General features: G+C 42.9%; 1 protein-coding gene across 2 annotated transcripts in view; it reads left to right on the top strand.

Moving 5' to 3' along the window:
* Nucleotides 1-12,932, top strand: part of EIF4E3 (eukaryotic translation initiation factor 4E family member 3) — a 78,683-nt gene extending 65,751 nt beyond the window's left edge. Inside the window, exons 4-7 of one of the 2 annotated variants that reach the window (XM_077770638.1) lie at nt 342-402; nt 2,936-3,002; nt 6,413-6,568; nt 10,950-12,932. In XM_077770638.1, the coding sequence (XP_077626764.1) occupies nt 342-402; nt 2,936-3,002; nt 6,413-6,568; nt 10,950-10,996 (331 nt within the window). In that variant the 3' untranslated portion in view covers nt 10,997-12,932. Of the gene's footprint in view, nt 1-341; nt 403-2,935; nt 3,003-6,412; nt 6,569-7,908; nt 8,362-10,949 lie in introns of those variants that run through there. The other variant, XM_077770639.1, reaches the window with a different exon arrangement.
* The last annotated feature ends 620 nt before the right edge of the window (nt 12,933-13,552 follow it).

Genomic DNA, 13,552 nt, shown 5'->3' with positions numbered 1-13,552 from the left:
TGTGGCCCTGAAACATAAAGGCGTTCACACATGGGAAGCCTCGTATTAATTGGCCCATCCCCAGATAGTATAGGGAACCCTCTCCGCCTCCTTCAGGGTGAGAAATAGGTGTCCCATGACCTCCCTTGCCCTGGTGGCCACTGAATCCCACTTTCTTCCCTCCCTGTCTCCACCCTGTTCCTTTTTCTTTCATCTGCTTCCTTTGCCAGTGAAAGGACAGAGGGAGAATTTATTGAAGAATGTTCCATTATTTGTTGTCTTTATTGTCACCTGTTGTTGAACTAAATGCATGTAATCACTTAATCCTTGAGTCTAAATTTAAATGTTGGTCTCTGATCCAGGGAAGAGGAGAGTAATGCCAAGGGCGGCATCTGGAAGATGAAAGTCCCCAAGGACAGCACGGTAAGTTTGTTCGGACCCTTTTCTAGAACCAGCTACGGTTGGGGTTGTTGTTGACTGTGTATGGTGAGCCCCTTGGGCTTTTTAGACAGTCCACCTGGTGGTGTCAGAATGGGACTGGGGGCGAGTAAGTCCATTCTGACCTTGGTGGGTTTCTGCCTCACAGTGTCACCTTGAAAATGCAGTATCGTGTTTCTCTGTAGGGACAATGTGGTAGTGAGACCGTGCCATAAATTCCGAAGGGCCCCGTACTTAGAGACCTCACAGAAAGGTTGATGGTGGCTGTCATTTCCTCACCAGCCATAACTAAAGTGTGGAAGTTGGTAGATATAGTGAGAAGCTGAATCCCACCCACCAAAAGCCCTTCCTCCCCTGACGTTGGTGCGGAGACGGGATGCTTGGGAGGCTGTGCATCATGCCATTCTCTGGGGGTTTGTGAGAGGCTGTGCCCCACCTCACAGAGGGGCCGAGGAAAGCCTGGTTGGTGGGACACCGGTGTCTAGTGGCCAAGCCCCGGAAACTGGGATTTTCTAGGAATAGGCTCCAGTTCATCACACAGGCTGAAAATGAACATTCAAACCTATCCTTAAGCTTTGGGAAACCAAAACACGTCTTTGAAAATGGATGAAAGGGCAGAAGCTACCCATGTCACCTTTTCATGGTTTCTTTTATGTGGATAAGCTCAAAGGACTGCAGCGTCCCTAGAGACCGAGTCATTTCCCTAGAAGCACAAACCTAAAGATGTGACCAGATCTCTGTGTGAATGATGTGAGTCGTCGTCAAGATGCGCAGCTCCAGGATTTGCCTGTTACTTGGCTTTCCTGAAAGATGTCAGCGGAGCCGACAACCAGGCCAGGCCTGTGAATCTCCCCTTGCCCCGCTTTCAAAGGAGAGAACGCAGAGATTGTCAGAGAATGAGAGAGCATAACTTGTGTTTCATTTCGGCAAGAATGCCTTCTCCTTCCCAGGCTCTTGATTTACTCTCACCAGGCCTGGAGTTCCAGTAGAAACAGTCGTGATGTCACCGTGTGGTGCACAGTAGCTGAGGGGCACACTGGCCCTTCCTCTCCTTAGCCTTGTGCAGTCACAGATAACAACACGTTCATCTCTGTACAAGTGTCCTCACCCCAAGAACTGCACGCCCTTTGAATCGTGGAGGAGTAGGCGTTCGGTGGGCCAGCCTTGGCTGACGTGCCAGTGAGGGCAGGGGACCTCCCCTTGCCTCCAGCTTCCTCGCGACACCCTCCCCTTCATCACAAATGGTGTAAGACACCGCCAGTGCGACAGATGGAGCATGGAGAAGATGATTTCGAGAAGGGAGACAAGCAGAGCAAAAGGGAGCATCTAGGAGAGAGAAAATAAAATCCTTGACAGTGAAAGGTCTCAGTGCTGAATTGCTATCCTCTTGGTTAAAAATTCAGCCAGGCTGCTTTCAGCTTCTTAGCACATAGTCATAAACACTATTATTAATAGTTAATATGTAGCGAGCAGCTGGCGTAGAGCACACCTGCAGCTATTTGTGGAATGGATCTTAACTGTTAGGTTCTGTCGCTGCAGTCACAATGCTAAGCCCTTTGAATACATTTGTTGACTAATTTCACGGTCACAACAGCCCCGGAAGGCCAGCCCGTTGTTATTCCCTGCTCACCTAAGGAAACTGAGGCTCCGGGTTTGGCGGGGGGTGGGGGAGAGGGTTCTAACTTTCCCAGTCACAGACTACGCAGCCTATAAGGATTCAGACCCAGTTCTGGGAGAGTTCAGGGCCTGTGAACTCTGGCAAGGGAGGCACATAGGACCAAGAACTTTTCAAAGGGGAATAACCAGAAACACTTAGAGGCGTCCAGTTCCCCGTGTGCGCACGCGGGCTGTTGACTGGATGGCCCTAGTACATCTTGGGTAGAAGGGGCTTCAGGTTTGTCACTTGCAGGAGGTGGGCAGGAACGCGTAGTGATCCTTCCAGGCAGATGCATACACACATCCAGTCCTCGCCCGAAGCACAGTCGGTCTCGACTGTGGCTGGAAATCTGCATGCCTCTAGTGTTCACTAAACCACCAGTTTCCTGAAGGGCTCATCACTTGGGTAACTTTTTAAGTACTTTATAAAGCGCAAGAAAAGCAGAGAGAAGGAAGGGTTTGGGAGAGAAGGATTTTACTGGTAGCATTCAACTATAATCAGTTGATACACTTTGAAAGGTAAAGAAATCGGAACATTATACATTGGAAAGCATTCTTCCCCCGCCCCACCCCCCATTCTTTTGAACTTCATCTGGGTTTTACTAGAGATGGGCTTTGTGGCTTTGGACCCAAAGTTACCTGTAGAACAGTGCAGTTTATGTCACTCCTGGGACTCTTGACACGCGTGATATGGGGGTGTCTGCGGGCTCTGAATATGGGCATGAAAAGTGCATACGAAGCTGAAGAAAAATGTGACTTGTATAGTTCCTGAAGATACTTGTCTAAAAATATATATGTGTTGTTATTGGTTTTTTTTTTTTTTTGGTTTTGTTTGTTGTTTTTTATTCTTTTCCCACGCCAGTCCACAGTTTGGAAAGAATTGTTGTTAGCGACAATCGGGGAACAGTTCACAGACTGTGCCGCTGCAGGTAAAGAAGCCCATGCCGCCGGTCACCCGCTCACGTATGCGTGCTTGGCTTGTGCTTGTCCCTCGGAGAGGTTTGTTTTTGTGTGTTTGGCTTTTGACACGTTTTGACATTTCCTTTGTATCTGTGAAGTTATTTGGTTTTTTTTCATGCGATCATGGCATTTCATGTTGCGCGCGTGTGTGTGTGCACATGTGCATCTTGACACATGTGTTATAGGTATATATATGTGTGTATGTGCGTATATTTTTCCCCACATAGCTCATCTAAATAGTGTCCATGAACATCTGTCCAAAATAAATAGGAAGAAAAGAAAATTTGCTATCGTTTAGCTCTTAACACAATTTGGGGGAGGTTTCTGGTTCCAGTTCTTCTAGTGGGCAAAGTGCCTTTGATGTCTAGCAGAGTTCGTTGTGAGGCAGGCACAGCCCTTTCTGACCTCTTCAGTTTTTTCTTCCTTCCTCCTGTCCCTCTCTTAGTCTCCTGCTCGAAGAGACTCCCTAAGGCCAGGCAGGGATGTGCCCACCATTATTACAACTGAAGCTAAAATAGAAGGTCTTCACACATTTTCAAATACTGGGTGAATTTCTCCAAGCCTCCGTAAGCCCATTTTTATTTTGCCTTTTTTTTTTTTTTTTTTTTTTTAAATCATGAAACCACTTAAAGAGAATTGAATTGCTAGTTTCAAGTTGTGTTTTCTTCCTGGCTAGTTCCTTCAGAACGCTTCTGAGGTTACATTGGGAATAACGCTTGACCTGTTCAGCTTTCCTTTAAAAAAAAAGTTTTCTTAGGTAAATTAGTACTGACCAATCAGTCTTCAGATGTCTTAGATGATACTCTTTGCCCCCACCTCCCCAGGCCACACCAGTTCTGTGTTAAGTTTCAGATTCATTGCCCTGCTTTCTCAATAATTCTCCTTTTGTTTTGCTTCCTTATTACACTAGTTTTCATTCCTTTAAGACAAAACCTGGGTTAAGATAAAATTGTCTTACAAGTACAGATTCCTTCTGTTTTAACAAGGAGTCGTTAGCAACTTCACAATATGGAGCCAAAAATGCATCCTAAGTATAATTATAAACACATAAATCCCTGGGAGAGGAAATTTCCTGTGCGAATTATTCCTGTTTCCAGAACCAGGGAAAATAATCTAAGTAATAATAAACAGACAGGATTGAGTAAAGAAGGCCTCTTGTGCGTGGTTGAGTTAGGAAGCAAGTCCACTCTTAACTGTCCATTAACCATTAGCTCTTCCCTTAACCTGGCTCTGCCCCCTCAAGCAAGTCAGCCAGGCTCTCTGGGCCCACCTCCCCCACTTTAACCAGGGGCTCCTCCTCGCTGTTGTGGTGCCGGCACCCTAAAATAATTAGGGTTTTGCTGGTTGGTTCAACTTATGAATATTACATGTCCCCTGATGGATCTGCCTTTGTGTAAGAGTTGCAGCCTTTTCCTGGGCCGCTTCTGAAAGTGCTATGCCAGGAGGATCCGCCTAGCTGCCGAAAGCCAAGCCAAGCCGAAATCCTGACGGCTCAGTGGAATGAGCATCCACCAGGCACAGCACCCTCGGGCCAACAGTGTAGAAGTAGGTCCTGCCCGAAGGCCAGACGGTGCTGATGTTTCCCTGAGCAGCTGGTCTGGTGTCCCTGTGGCCCTTCTTGAAACTGGTCAGCTACATGTAGGGCTTCTTTCTTTCCTTGGTGATTTTCTGTTCACATAGAAGTTTTGCTAGTGAGTTTTATCAAGGATATGTTGAAGGTGTAAATTTTTTTAAAAATGAGAAACCTGAACTAAAACAGCATTTTTGATGCAATAATAAGTTTCTCTTGGCCAAGGAGTAGCCATGATCAGGTCCTGTCTATTTTTTTGGAAATTTTGGGTTAAAGGTGACATATATACAACAAAATACACAAATTGTAATATGCACGGCTTCATCAATGTTCACAAAGTAAATAGGTCCCTGAAACTGCATTCAGATCAGGGAGCGAGCAGAGCGTTATACCCCCTTGCGCCCCTCCCCCCAGAATCCTTCTTTGCCCTCCCTTCCCCCAAAGGTGGCCACCCAATCTGGCTTTTGAGACCAGAGCTGATTTTGCCTGTTTTCAAACACTTATATAAATGGCATCATTTGGTGTGAAATCATACACACTTAGCCAGGATCAACCCAGGGAGGGGAAAGAAGTAGGGAACAAAGGAATTATTTTACTAGAGATGAACCCCTTTAGTAAATTGGACATGCCCTCTTTTAAATTGTATCAAAGTACTGGAATGTTTTAACCCCCAGAAGACAATTGGAAAAATTGATGGCATAAATATTTAGATATAGGGATTTAGAGCAAATTAAGCTAATTAGACAAAGCATATTATTTAAGGCAAAATTTCCTAATTTTGATAATGCTCATCTTTCACATTTTACTTATAGATGCTGAGCATGCAAGTAGAGAGAGCTGACCGTGTTTCATTAATATGCCATACGCATGCAAACCAGGAGTCAAAACTCTTTACTCCTGTCATTTGGCTGCAAATTAATATATACAGAGTGGCTGCAAGCATTCATATGATGGTACGACAAAGCCTTACTTCTCCAGCTACCATGCTCAAATATCCACAGAATGGCCCCCAATCCAGAATTTAGTAAAAAATAAATAAAATATCTACATTAATCAGTGTAGATGAGTGCTCTAGTGTCCATTTACGGAAGCCCCAGAACAGCAGAGCCATACTCCGAAAATATCTGCTCTTACTTTATATACAGTGCTAAAAGATGGTCATTGGTTCCCTAGTCCAAAGTTCCAAATGCCAAAACCCGAAGGGAGGTGGCCAGAGAAAAGCATTGGAGAGCAGAAAGAATGAAAAGCAAAGAAACATACAAGCAAACCACAAAAAATAGAATGAGCCCACTTGGAACACACAGTTTGGGTCCAGCTAATATTGGGGCAAATAGCACCATTCGCCCCACGATCTCTGAATGCTTGGCAGGCAGTCAGGAGAAAGGCTCGCTGTTTTTAACAAAGACAGTCAAGCATCGAGGAAAAGTTCATTTGAGTTCACTTGGCTTTCATAGGACAGAGCATTATGCAACCCGTTTTAGAAAAAGTCTCATCAAAACAGACAAAGAAATCAGTCCAAAAGCTTTGGTAACATGTTAAAAAGGATAAATTACTTATCTGGAAAATTCGCTTGGCTGGAACGTGATGTTTATCTAAGTTCCTGGGTAAATGTGATGCGACTGTTACAGCTTTTGCCCACTAACTCGCTTTTGTCCATCGATTCCCCTTTAGAAACAGTATTATGAGTTCTCTTGTGTCGCCTTTTTATTACTGAGTCCATAATTTGCAGCCAAAATGACAAGTGCTTAAAAAACAATGCAGACAGACGTGACGTGATCACTCACTTCTTCTTTCCCTGCCTTCCCTCAGATGACGAAGTGATAGGAGTCAGTGTCAGTGTTCGAGACCGGGAAGATGTCGTCCAAGTCTGGAATGTAAACGCGTCTGTAGTGGGTGAAGCGACCGTTTTAGAAAAGATCTATGAACTTCTGCCCCACATATCTTTTAAAGCAGTATTTTATAAACGTAAGTGCTTCATTTTCAGTTATTACTTTCTAGCTTGTTCCATCATACTTGTAAAGATAGAGACTGTGTTGCCAACGAGGCAGAGGCAGAATCACTCAAAATTCTATAATCCAGAAAATGATTCGATAAAATACGTGTGTTTAAAAAAAGCAGTGTAGTCTCAGAAATTAAAATGAGATTTTATCATCACCTAAACACACGAATCAGAAAAGGTGATACATATCGTATCTGTTATTTCAGAAATTTAGACCTGATCTTAAATTTGTCATTCTCAGGAAAAAAATTACCTTCTATTTGGAGCAACAATAACAAAAATGTTATTATATGAGCTGGCAGGTAGATATTCAATCATCCCTTCATAAACAGGAATTTATAATGTATAACATCTGTATTTGTGGAGGAGCTTGTTCCGAGCACAGAGGTGATTGAATGTTCTACTGAAATGCTGATACTTCCTCATTACGGAAGACTGTGACACAGAACGAAAGAGAATTCACGCACAGTGGTGAAATGTTAACAGTATGAATAGGTGTGTGGACCCATTGTTTCCATCATGATTCATGTTCATTGCTTTTGTGTGCTCTTTTGAAAAAGTCATCTTTTTCACAATGAAAACAGCTTAGTGCTTGTTAAACCAATGTTTGGTAGATCAAACCGCAGGTTACACTTTTAACAGTGAGTTAGATAAAAGTAGTGACAGCCCTACACATACAAATGGTAGATTCCTATTTCCCAAACTATTCCAAGAGTCAATAACCCAATTTTTTAATTGGTATTTATGGTATTTCATTGACTCTCAGATACCCTTGATGATAAGGATCACTTTACTATTACTAAGAAGGAAAAATAAAAGGCTCCCAATAAAATAATGACATAGTATTGATTCCAGGGGTCTTGAAATGTGGGGTGAGGAGTGGGGAGTGCGTCTCAGTCTTGCTGAAATACACTCCCTTCCTGTTTCCCAACCCCTTACCAAAAACGAGAAAAAAATCAGATATTCTTTGAGGATTGTCTTAGTATGATAGAGGTTATTAAAATGAAGACTTCCCTCGAAGGAATCATACGTTCACAGGCCAAATGATTTAGATTTTAAGCAAAAGGACTACTGATCTGTTCCTGCCAGTAATTCAGTAGGTGCTTAGCTTCTGAATTTTAAATGAAAGTTTAAATAAAAGAGACAGAAAGATGGCCCTGCAGAGGTTGATTCTTGGCTATTCAGCATGGAAATTGCACATTTGTCGATGCAATTTTCAGTCCTTAGGGAATATTAATTGTATTTTCAACCCAGATAATAATTGAAAGGTCACCAGGGGTCTTTTCTTGTTTTTCTCCCTCACAAGGCTAACTCTCTGGAAAAAAGTGTGTTTCATGGCCACTTATGAATGGGGCTACAACGTTCTTTACCACCTTTGAACCAATTCCACACTTGCCTCAGAAGAGTTGAAGAAGCAGTTTGCAATCCTTAAGTCAGGCACTCTGAATTTTTGTCCCCCTTCAATGGTGTGACCTTGAGCAAGTCACACCTTCCCGTCTTCTCACTTTCTCGCCAAAATATCGAGGAGGTTCGTCTTAAATGATCTCCAAGGTTCCTTCTACTTCAAAATTCTCTCATTAAATTTCCAAGTAACACGGTTAGCAGGTCCAAGATGATAGGAGTATTTCATTAGAAAATTAAGCCACAGAGTGGTTAGGCTAGTTTTTAGAGCAGTGGTAATAATCAGGTAAGACTGAAGAAGGATGAGTCACAGCTTAGTTGTGATGGCTTGAGGGGCGGGGGAGCGGAAGCCGAATCGGGAGGGAGAGTTGCAGCCTGGCCAGTTGAATCAAGCTGAATAGATGCCCTAAAGATAGATGCCATTGGGAAGTTTGTGAGTAATGCAGAACTGGCTAGGGTCTCTGTAGAAATCCATATTTTAATGGCATAAATTAACATTTAAAGACTCAAAGATTATTCAAATAAAACTCTGAATTGGAAAAAACAAGCAATTCTCTTTATTTTATGTAAAGCAGGCAGTCCTTTACTCGGTAGGGTTATTACGTACCACGTGCTACAGAATTGATTTGGAAAAATGAGGTCTGGGCAGAAATCTTATTCACAGCATGATGGAGAGCAGTCGTAGGGTGAGCTGAGTTAGAAATGGCCAACTCTCTGCTTTTATTCTGTCTTGTTAATAGGACCCTGGTGTAACTATTCACAAGTGTACAGAAGCCAGGTGACATGGCGGGTTTTCCTTGTAGAAAGAGCCCAAGCATATCTGGTCAAGACCTCCGGCAGGGGAGGTGAGAACTGGGCTATTGTTAAGTCATACATGATTTGGATACAGAATAATTCTTTGACTGAGAAACTCACGGTGCACAGAGACCCTTCCCCCACCCACCCCTGCCTCACCTCCCACCCCAGTTCGACCCTCTCCCCACACCAGTTCGGTTAGGTTCTTTAGGACAGATGAATGACATCTGTTTGATGTAAGAATTATTTAGAGCAGAGGTTGGCAAACTATGAACCTTATGCCAAATCTGCCCCCCTCCCTGCCTCCTTTTTTGTAAGGACTGCAGCTAAGGATGGTTTTCACATTTTTACATGGTTGGAAAAAATTAAAAGAAAAACGGCATTCTGTAACACAAGAAAACTGCATGAAATTCAAATTGCGGTGTCCGTATATATAGATGGAGTGTACTGGCACCTCGAAGGGCCCGTTTGTGCACACGTCTGTGGCTGCTCCAGTGTTAGCCGTGGCACAGTCAGCCAGTGGGACAGACACCGGATGGCCTGCAGAGCATAAATTGTGTATATTCTCTGCCCCTTTCCACAACAAATTCTCTGACTCCTGATTTCAAGAATTCTATACTCTCTTTCCACCAAGGCTAACTTCAGGCTGAAAGAACTTGTGTCTCACAGAACTCACCCAGTTCTGAATGCTCCATTCTGCTATCTCCATAGCCCATCACAGTTGTATCATTTCCGTATCTCAGCTATACCCACCCCAGTACTGTCCCTCCCACTCGGTGGAGTCAGAATCTCCAGACAGTCAGTAGCCCTTGATTTGTCACTCGGAGCCCAGCATCCCTAGGAGGTGTTGGCTTCTTCACTTGAACCAGCATCACTGTATATTTTAGTACAAAACAGACCCTGTTTGCTTCGGTACCGGCCCTTAAACTCTGTTTTAAAAAGAAAAAAAATCACAAAAAGTGAACTATTTGTAAAGATTTACATGTGAGAAGTATTCAGTTAAGTCATTTCCAATTGGAGGCTCTCATTAGGAATTTGGCCAACCCACAGTAACCTGGGGAGCTATAAGTGTGCTTGCCCCGCAAGGTTTTATCCGAAGAACAGGTTGGTGTAAACATCCATGATGGTCCTGAAGGGAGAATGGTCCCTTTGCCGACCCTTTCACCCCTTTAGACACTAGTCTGAAGAATTGAGTCTATACCTAACACAAAGAATTGGGAGGGGCTTAACAGGGGAAATGGGCCAGCTCACCATTCACTGCCCGTGGGGGTAGGGGTGGGGGAACCGGAAGACAAAGCACAGAATTCTGTGTTGCGTCTGGCTTATTAGATCTAAGCCACAGTGGCTCTTCCCCTTGAGAGAAGAGGACCTGCCCTTGCTTTATGATGATGGGTAACCGGAATCAGGAAGTGGATTTCCACCCTTGGCCCTTTTTGCCTTGGACGAGATGTTTTGCGTTTCATGAATGTCTCATTTCTGACTTCTCCTTTACAAAATAGTTATGTCTTTGGAAAAATACTTCAGGCCGCACAATTTTTTATTCTAGAGTTCCTAGTTGTAATTAGTGATTTCATAAGCCAGGCAATAGGACTGGGGGGAAGATTTTTTTAAAAATTAAAAAAAAAAAAAATGATTGGAAAAAATAAAAGACCCATCAGTTTTATGAAACTTCATTTCCCACAGAGGGTGCTCAGAGGTCGGGGGACGTAAAACGATTGCTACCCACTTGTGTTGTTCTTTGTTTTGCTTTATTTTTGTTTTATTTTATTTCTAAAGCTAGGTCTGTGAAGGGCCCTGGCGTGGATAACACGGGGTCCCCCACTCCATGCATTCCGTGGGGCACATTTTCCCCTGTAGCATGGGAGGCCCTGTGAATTTCTCTTCATCAGCTCGTGGGGATTACTCATTCTCTCGGCACAGCAAGAAGAAACAGGCAGCATGCCCATTGCTTGTTTATTCCTTGTTTTAATTTTCATTATTACGTTTCTCAGGAAATGCACGCCTTAGCTAACAGTTACTGGCACAAAAAGGTATTTGCATTCTTGCCAACATTTGGGGAAACTGAATGAGATGCCTTAGAGAAGGGTTGCCCCATCCTTTGCTTAAAGTTTTCTTTCCTTTTTTTCTTTTTTGTTTTTTTCTGTCCTTTAGCCCATGAAGAGCATCATGCTTTTGAAGGTGGACGTGGAAAACACTAATTGCACTCTGTAAAGAATTCTTTGTCCTTTGCTGATTGGTTTTGGAAACGGTCTTAACAGGAGGGAGAGTGAAGAGAAGACTTGCCGAAGCCCGATGCTGGTTCATTTAGAGTGGGTTTCTGCCCTTGCAGATTGGGCAATTAGGGCTCAAAGTGGCAGGTGGGGTGGGGGGAGACTGTGTGGGTTTCTACCGTCACATTATCTGCTTTTTTTTTTTTTTTTTGTCCTTTTAAATTTCCTTATTCAGACTAATTATTGTTTTCTACACTCCCCTTTCATTGAGGCACAAGAAATCGGTTTCCCTTTAAGTAGCTCTGCTGTACCTAGTTAATGAGAATATGCATAATCGTGACAATACTGCTTTTGAAAACCACACTGTACTTGGAGGAATACTAGCTTGGTGAGACCTGTCTTGATTATTTGTTGTGACACATTCCTACACACTGTGCCCTGGGCATTGTTTTTCTTCTGTCCCAGGGAAGAGAAAAACCATACTTAATCTGATTTTGCACTGACAGCACACACATCTTTTCTTTTTCTTTTTCTTTTTTTTTTTTTTTAACTTTTTTGTTTTTCTTATCAATAAAAGGAAAATAATAGTTGGGTTGCCTAACATGAAAACTTAGCATCACAGTTGAGTATCAGGCTATAAATCACACTCTAGGTCTTCAGGCCCTCTGTGGAAGTATTTCTAACCAGAATTTCAATTCGGCCATTTCAAAGAATAGGCATAGTGTGGTAGCAAGGGCTTTCTCCTGGTAGGAAACCTTGTATTTCTGATTTAAAGAGGAGGTGATATTTTAATTGTTTGAATTAAAGCTGCTTCTGAATTTGGGGTATGTGTACCCGCCCACTTAGGGCTTTCCAAATCCATTTGAACACACTTTGGTCAGTTATCCCTTTTTCCTGCTCACACTGTATGTCATTTCCAAGAATGAATAGTCCTCTGGCCTGGGCAGCTGTCTCCTGCCTTTTTCCTTTAGGGGCAGCAAGGCAGGTCTCATTTCCAGGAGGAATGTGGACATTGACGAAGTGGAACTCTGAGTGCATTCTGTTGATAACTTATTTTTGGAATCGCTGATATATATTGTATTATGTTACCAAAGAAGTACTGGTTTTAGTAGAAGGAAATGGCCGCACTCCGGAACCCTGAGACTCTTTCTCAAAAATGTGCCCCTTCCCCTCTCTTGACTCCGCCAAGCCTCCTACTGCTCTCACCTGAGCGAGGGGGGCCTCGGAAGATGCTTGCTCCTTCCTGCTGGCTTTTTCTGGAGTCCCGGGAGCCGGTGCGTGCTTACACATTTCACAGAAGGGCCCAGGCCTCACAACTTCTCCCCAGGATCTTTAACCCCTCTTGCAGTATTGACCAGCAGAGAGAGGTGGGGCTACTTCAAGCCTCCAACCTGTGTTTGTAAATAAAATTCTCCGTTCAGAAACGTAAAAAAAAAATCCCGCAATATCTGCTTACAAAAGTTGTGCCCTTTACATTGCATCGCTAACCGCATCAACCATGATCACAGCGACTGTAGTTTTAAAATGACCCTTTGTTTCTAAACTGACTTTCTTCAGTGGTTTCGGGATGAGTTCTAAGGATATCAGACCCATTTTTCAAAAGCCTGGAACGTGCTTCTCTACACATTGTATTGACATCCAGCTTCTTTTTAGATTATTCGCTCAAGGATTTAAAAAAAAATTATTCTGAACCTGAATTTAAATTCTTTTTTATAATATAAATATTTTTCTGATAGATTAGGAAAAAGGATGAGTGACCTGTCTTCATTATAAGTGTCATATATATTTCCATAAGTAAATGGATCTTGGATCATTTTTATTTTTTGAACTTTATTTAAAGCATTGTGATGACATGTTCAACTTCTGCATGTATGTAGCCTTTGAAGAAAAATTAAATAAAATAAATAGGAATGTTAGGCTCATACTCATGTTTTCTAGTTTCTGTTGTTTATAATCACGGCATATGGGTTAACACACAAAGTTCATTTTTGTCCCAGAGAACTTCTGCACCTATTTCTGACCCTGCGGAAAATACCAGCTGTGAGAAGGATTTAATTTGCCAAATGTTAAGAACCTATTATCTAAATTACTTTAAGAGTGGATTTTTGTCAGATTTTGCTTTAGAAATTGTTTTAATTGAATATGTAGTTCCTAATAGACTTTGTATGAACTAAGCTGATTTAATCAGTCTGAAAACCTCTCATTACCTTCTTGGATTAAGGAAGCTAATACTCTTTGGAGATACAAGAAAATGCCTCGCGGGGCATGTGACTTCTGTTTGGGGCAGCGGGCCCACGCTGGGGGAAGTGTCAGTCGGGTCCTTACAGATGCGGCCTGCTCTCTGCGGAGAGTCACGTGGAAGTCACAGCGCTGACTTGCTCACTTTTGTCATCCCTTAGCCCTGAGTGCAGAGCCGTCGTCTCTGATGGAAACCAGTGTGCATTTTTCTTCTCCTACTATCCCACACCAGATTGTTAGGTTGCAGTCACTTGCCTCCAATGGGGAAAGTACACCCATTTAATAAGGACGGATAATGCCAACTTA

The sequence above is a fragment of the Crocuta crocuta genome, unplaced genomic scaffold, assembly GCF_008692635.1.
Source record: "Crocuta crocuta isolate KB4526 unplaced genomic scaffold, BGI_CrCroc_1.0 scaffold126, whole genome shotgun sequence".
Classification (NCBI taxonomy): Eukaryota; Metazoa; Chordata; class Mammalia; order Carnivora; family Hyaenidae; genus Crocuta; species Crocuta crocuta.
This window is presented reverse-complemented; position numbering and strand designations above follow the sequence as displayed.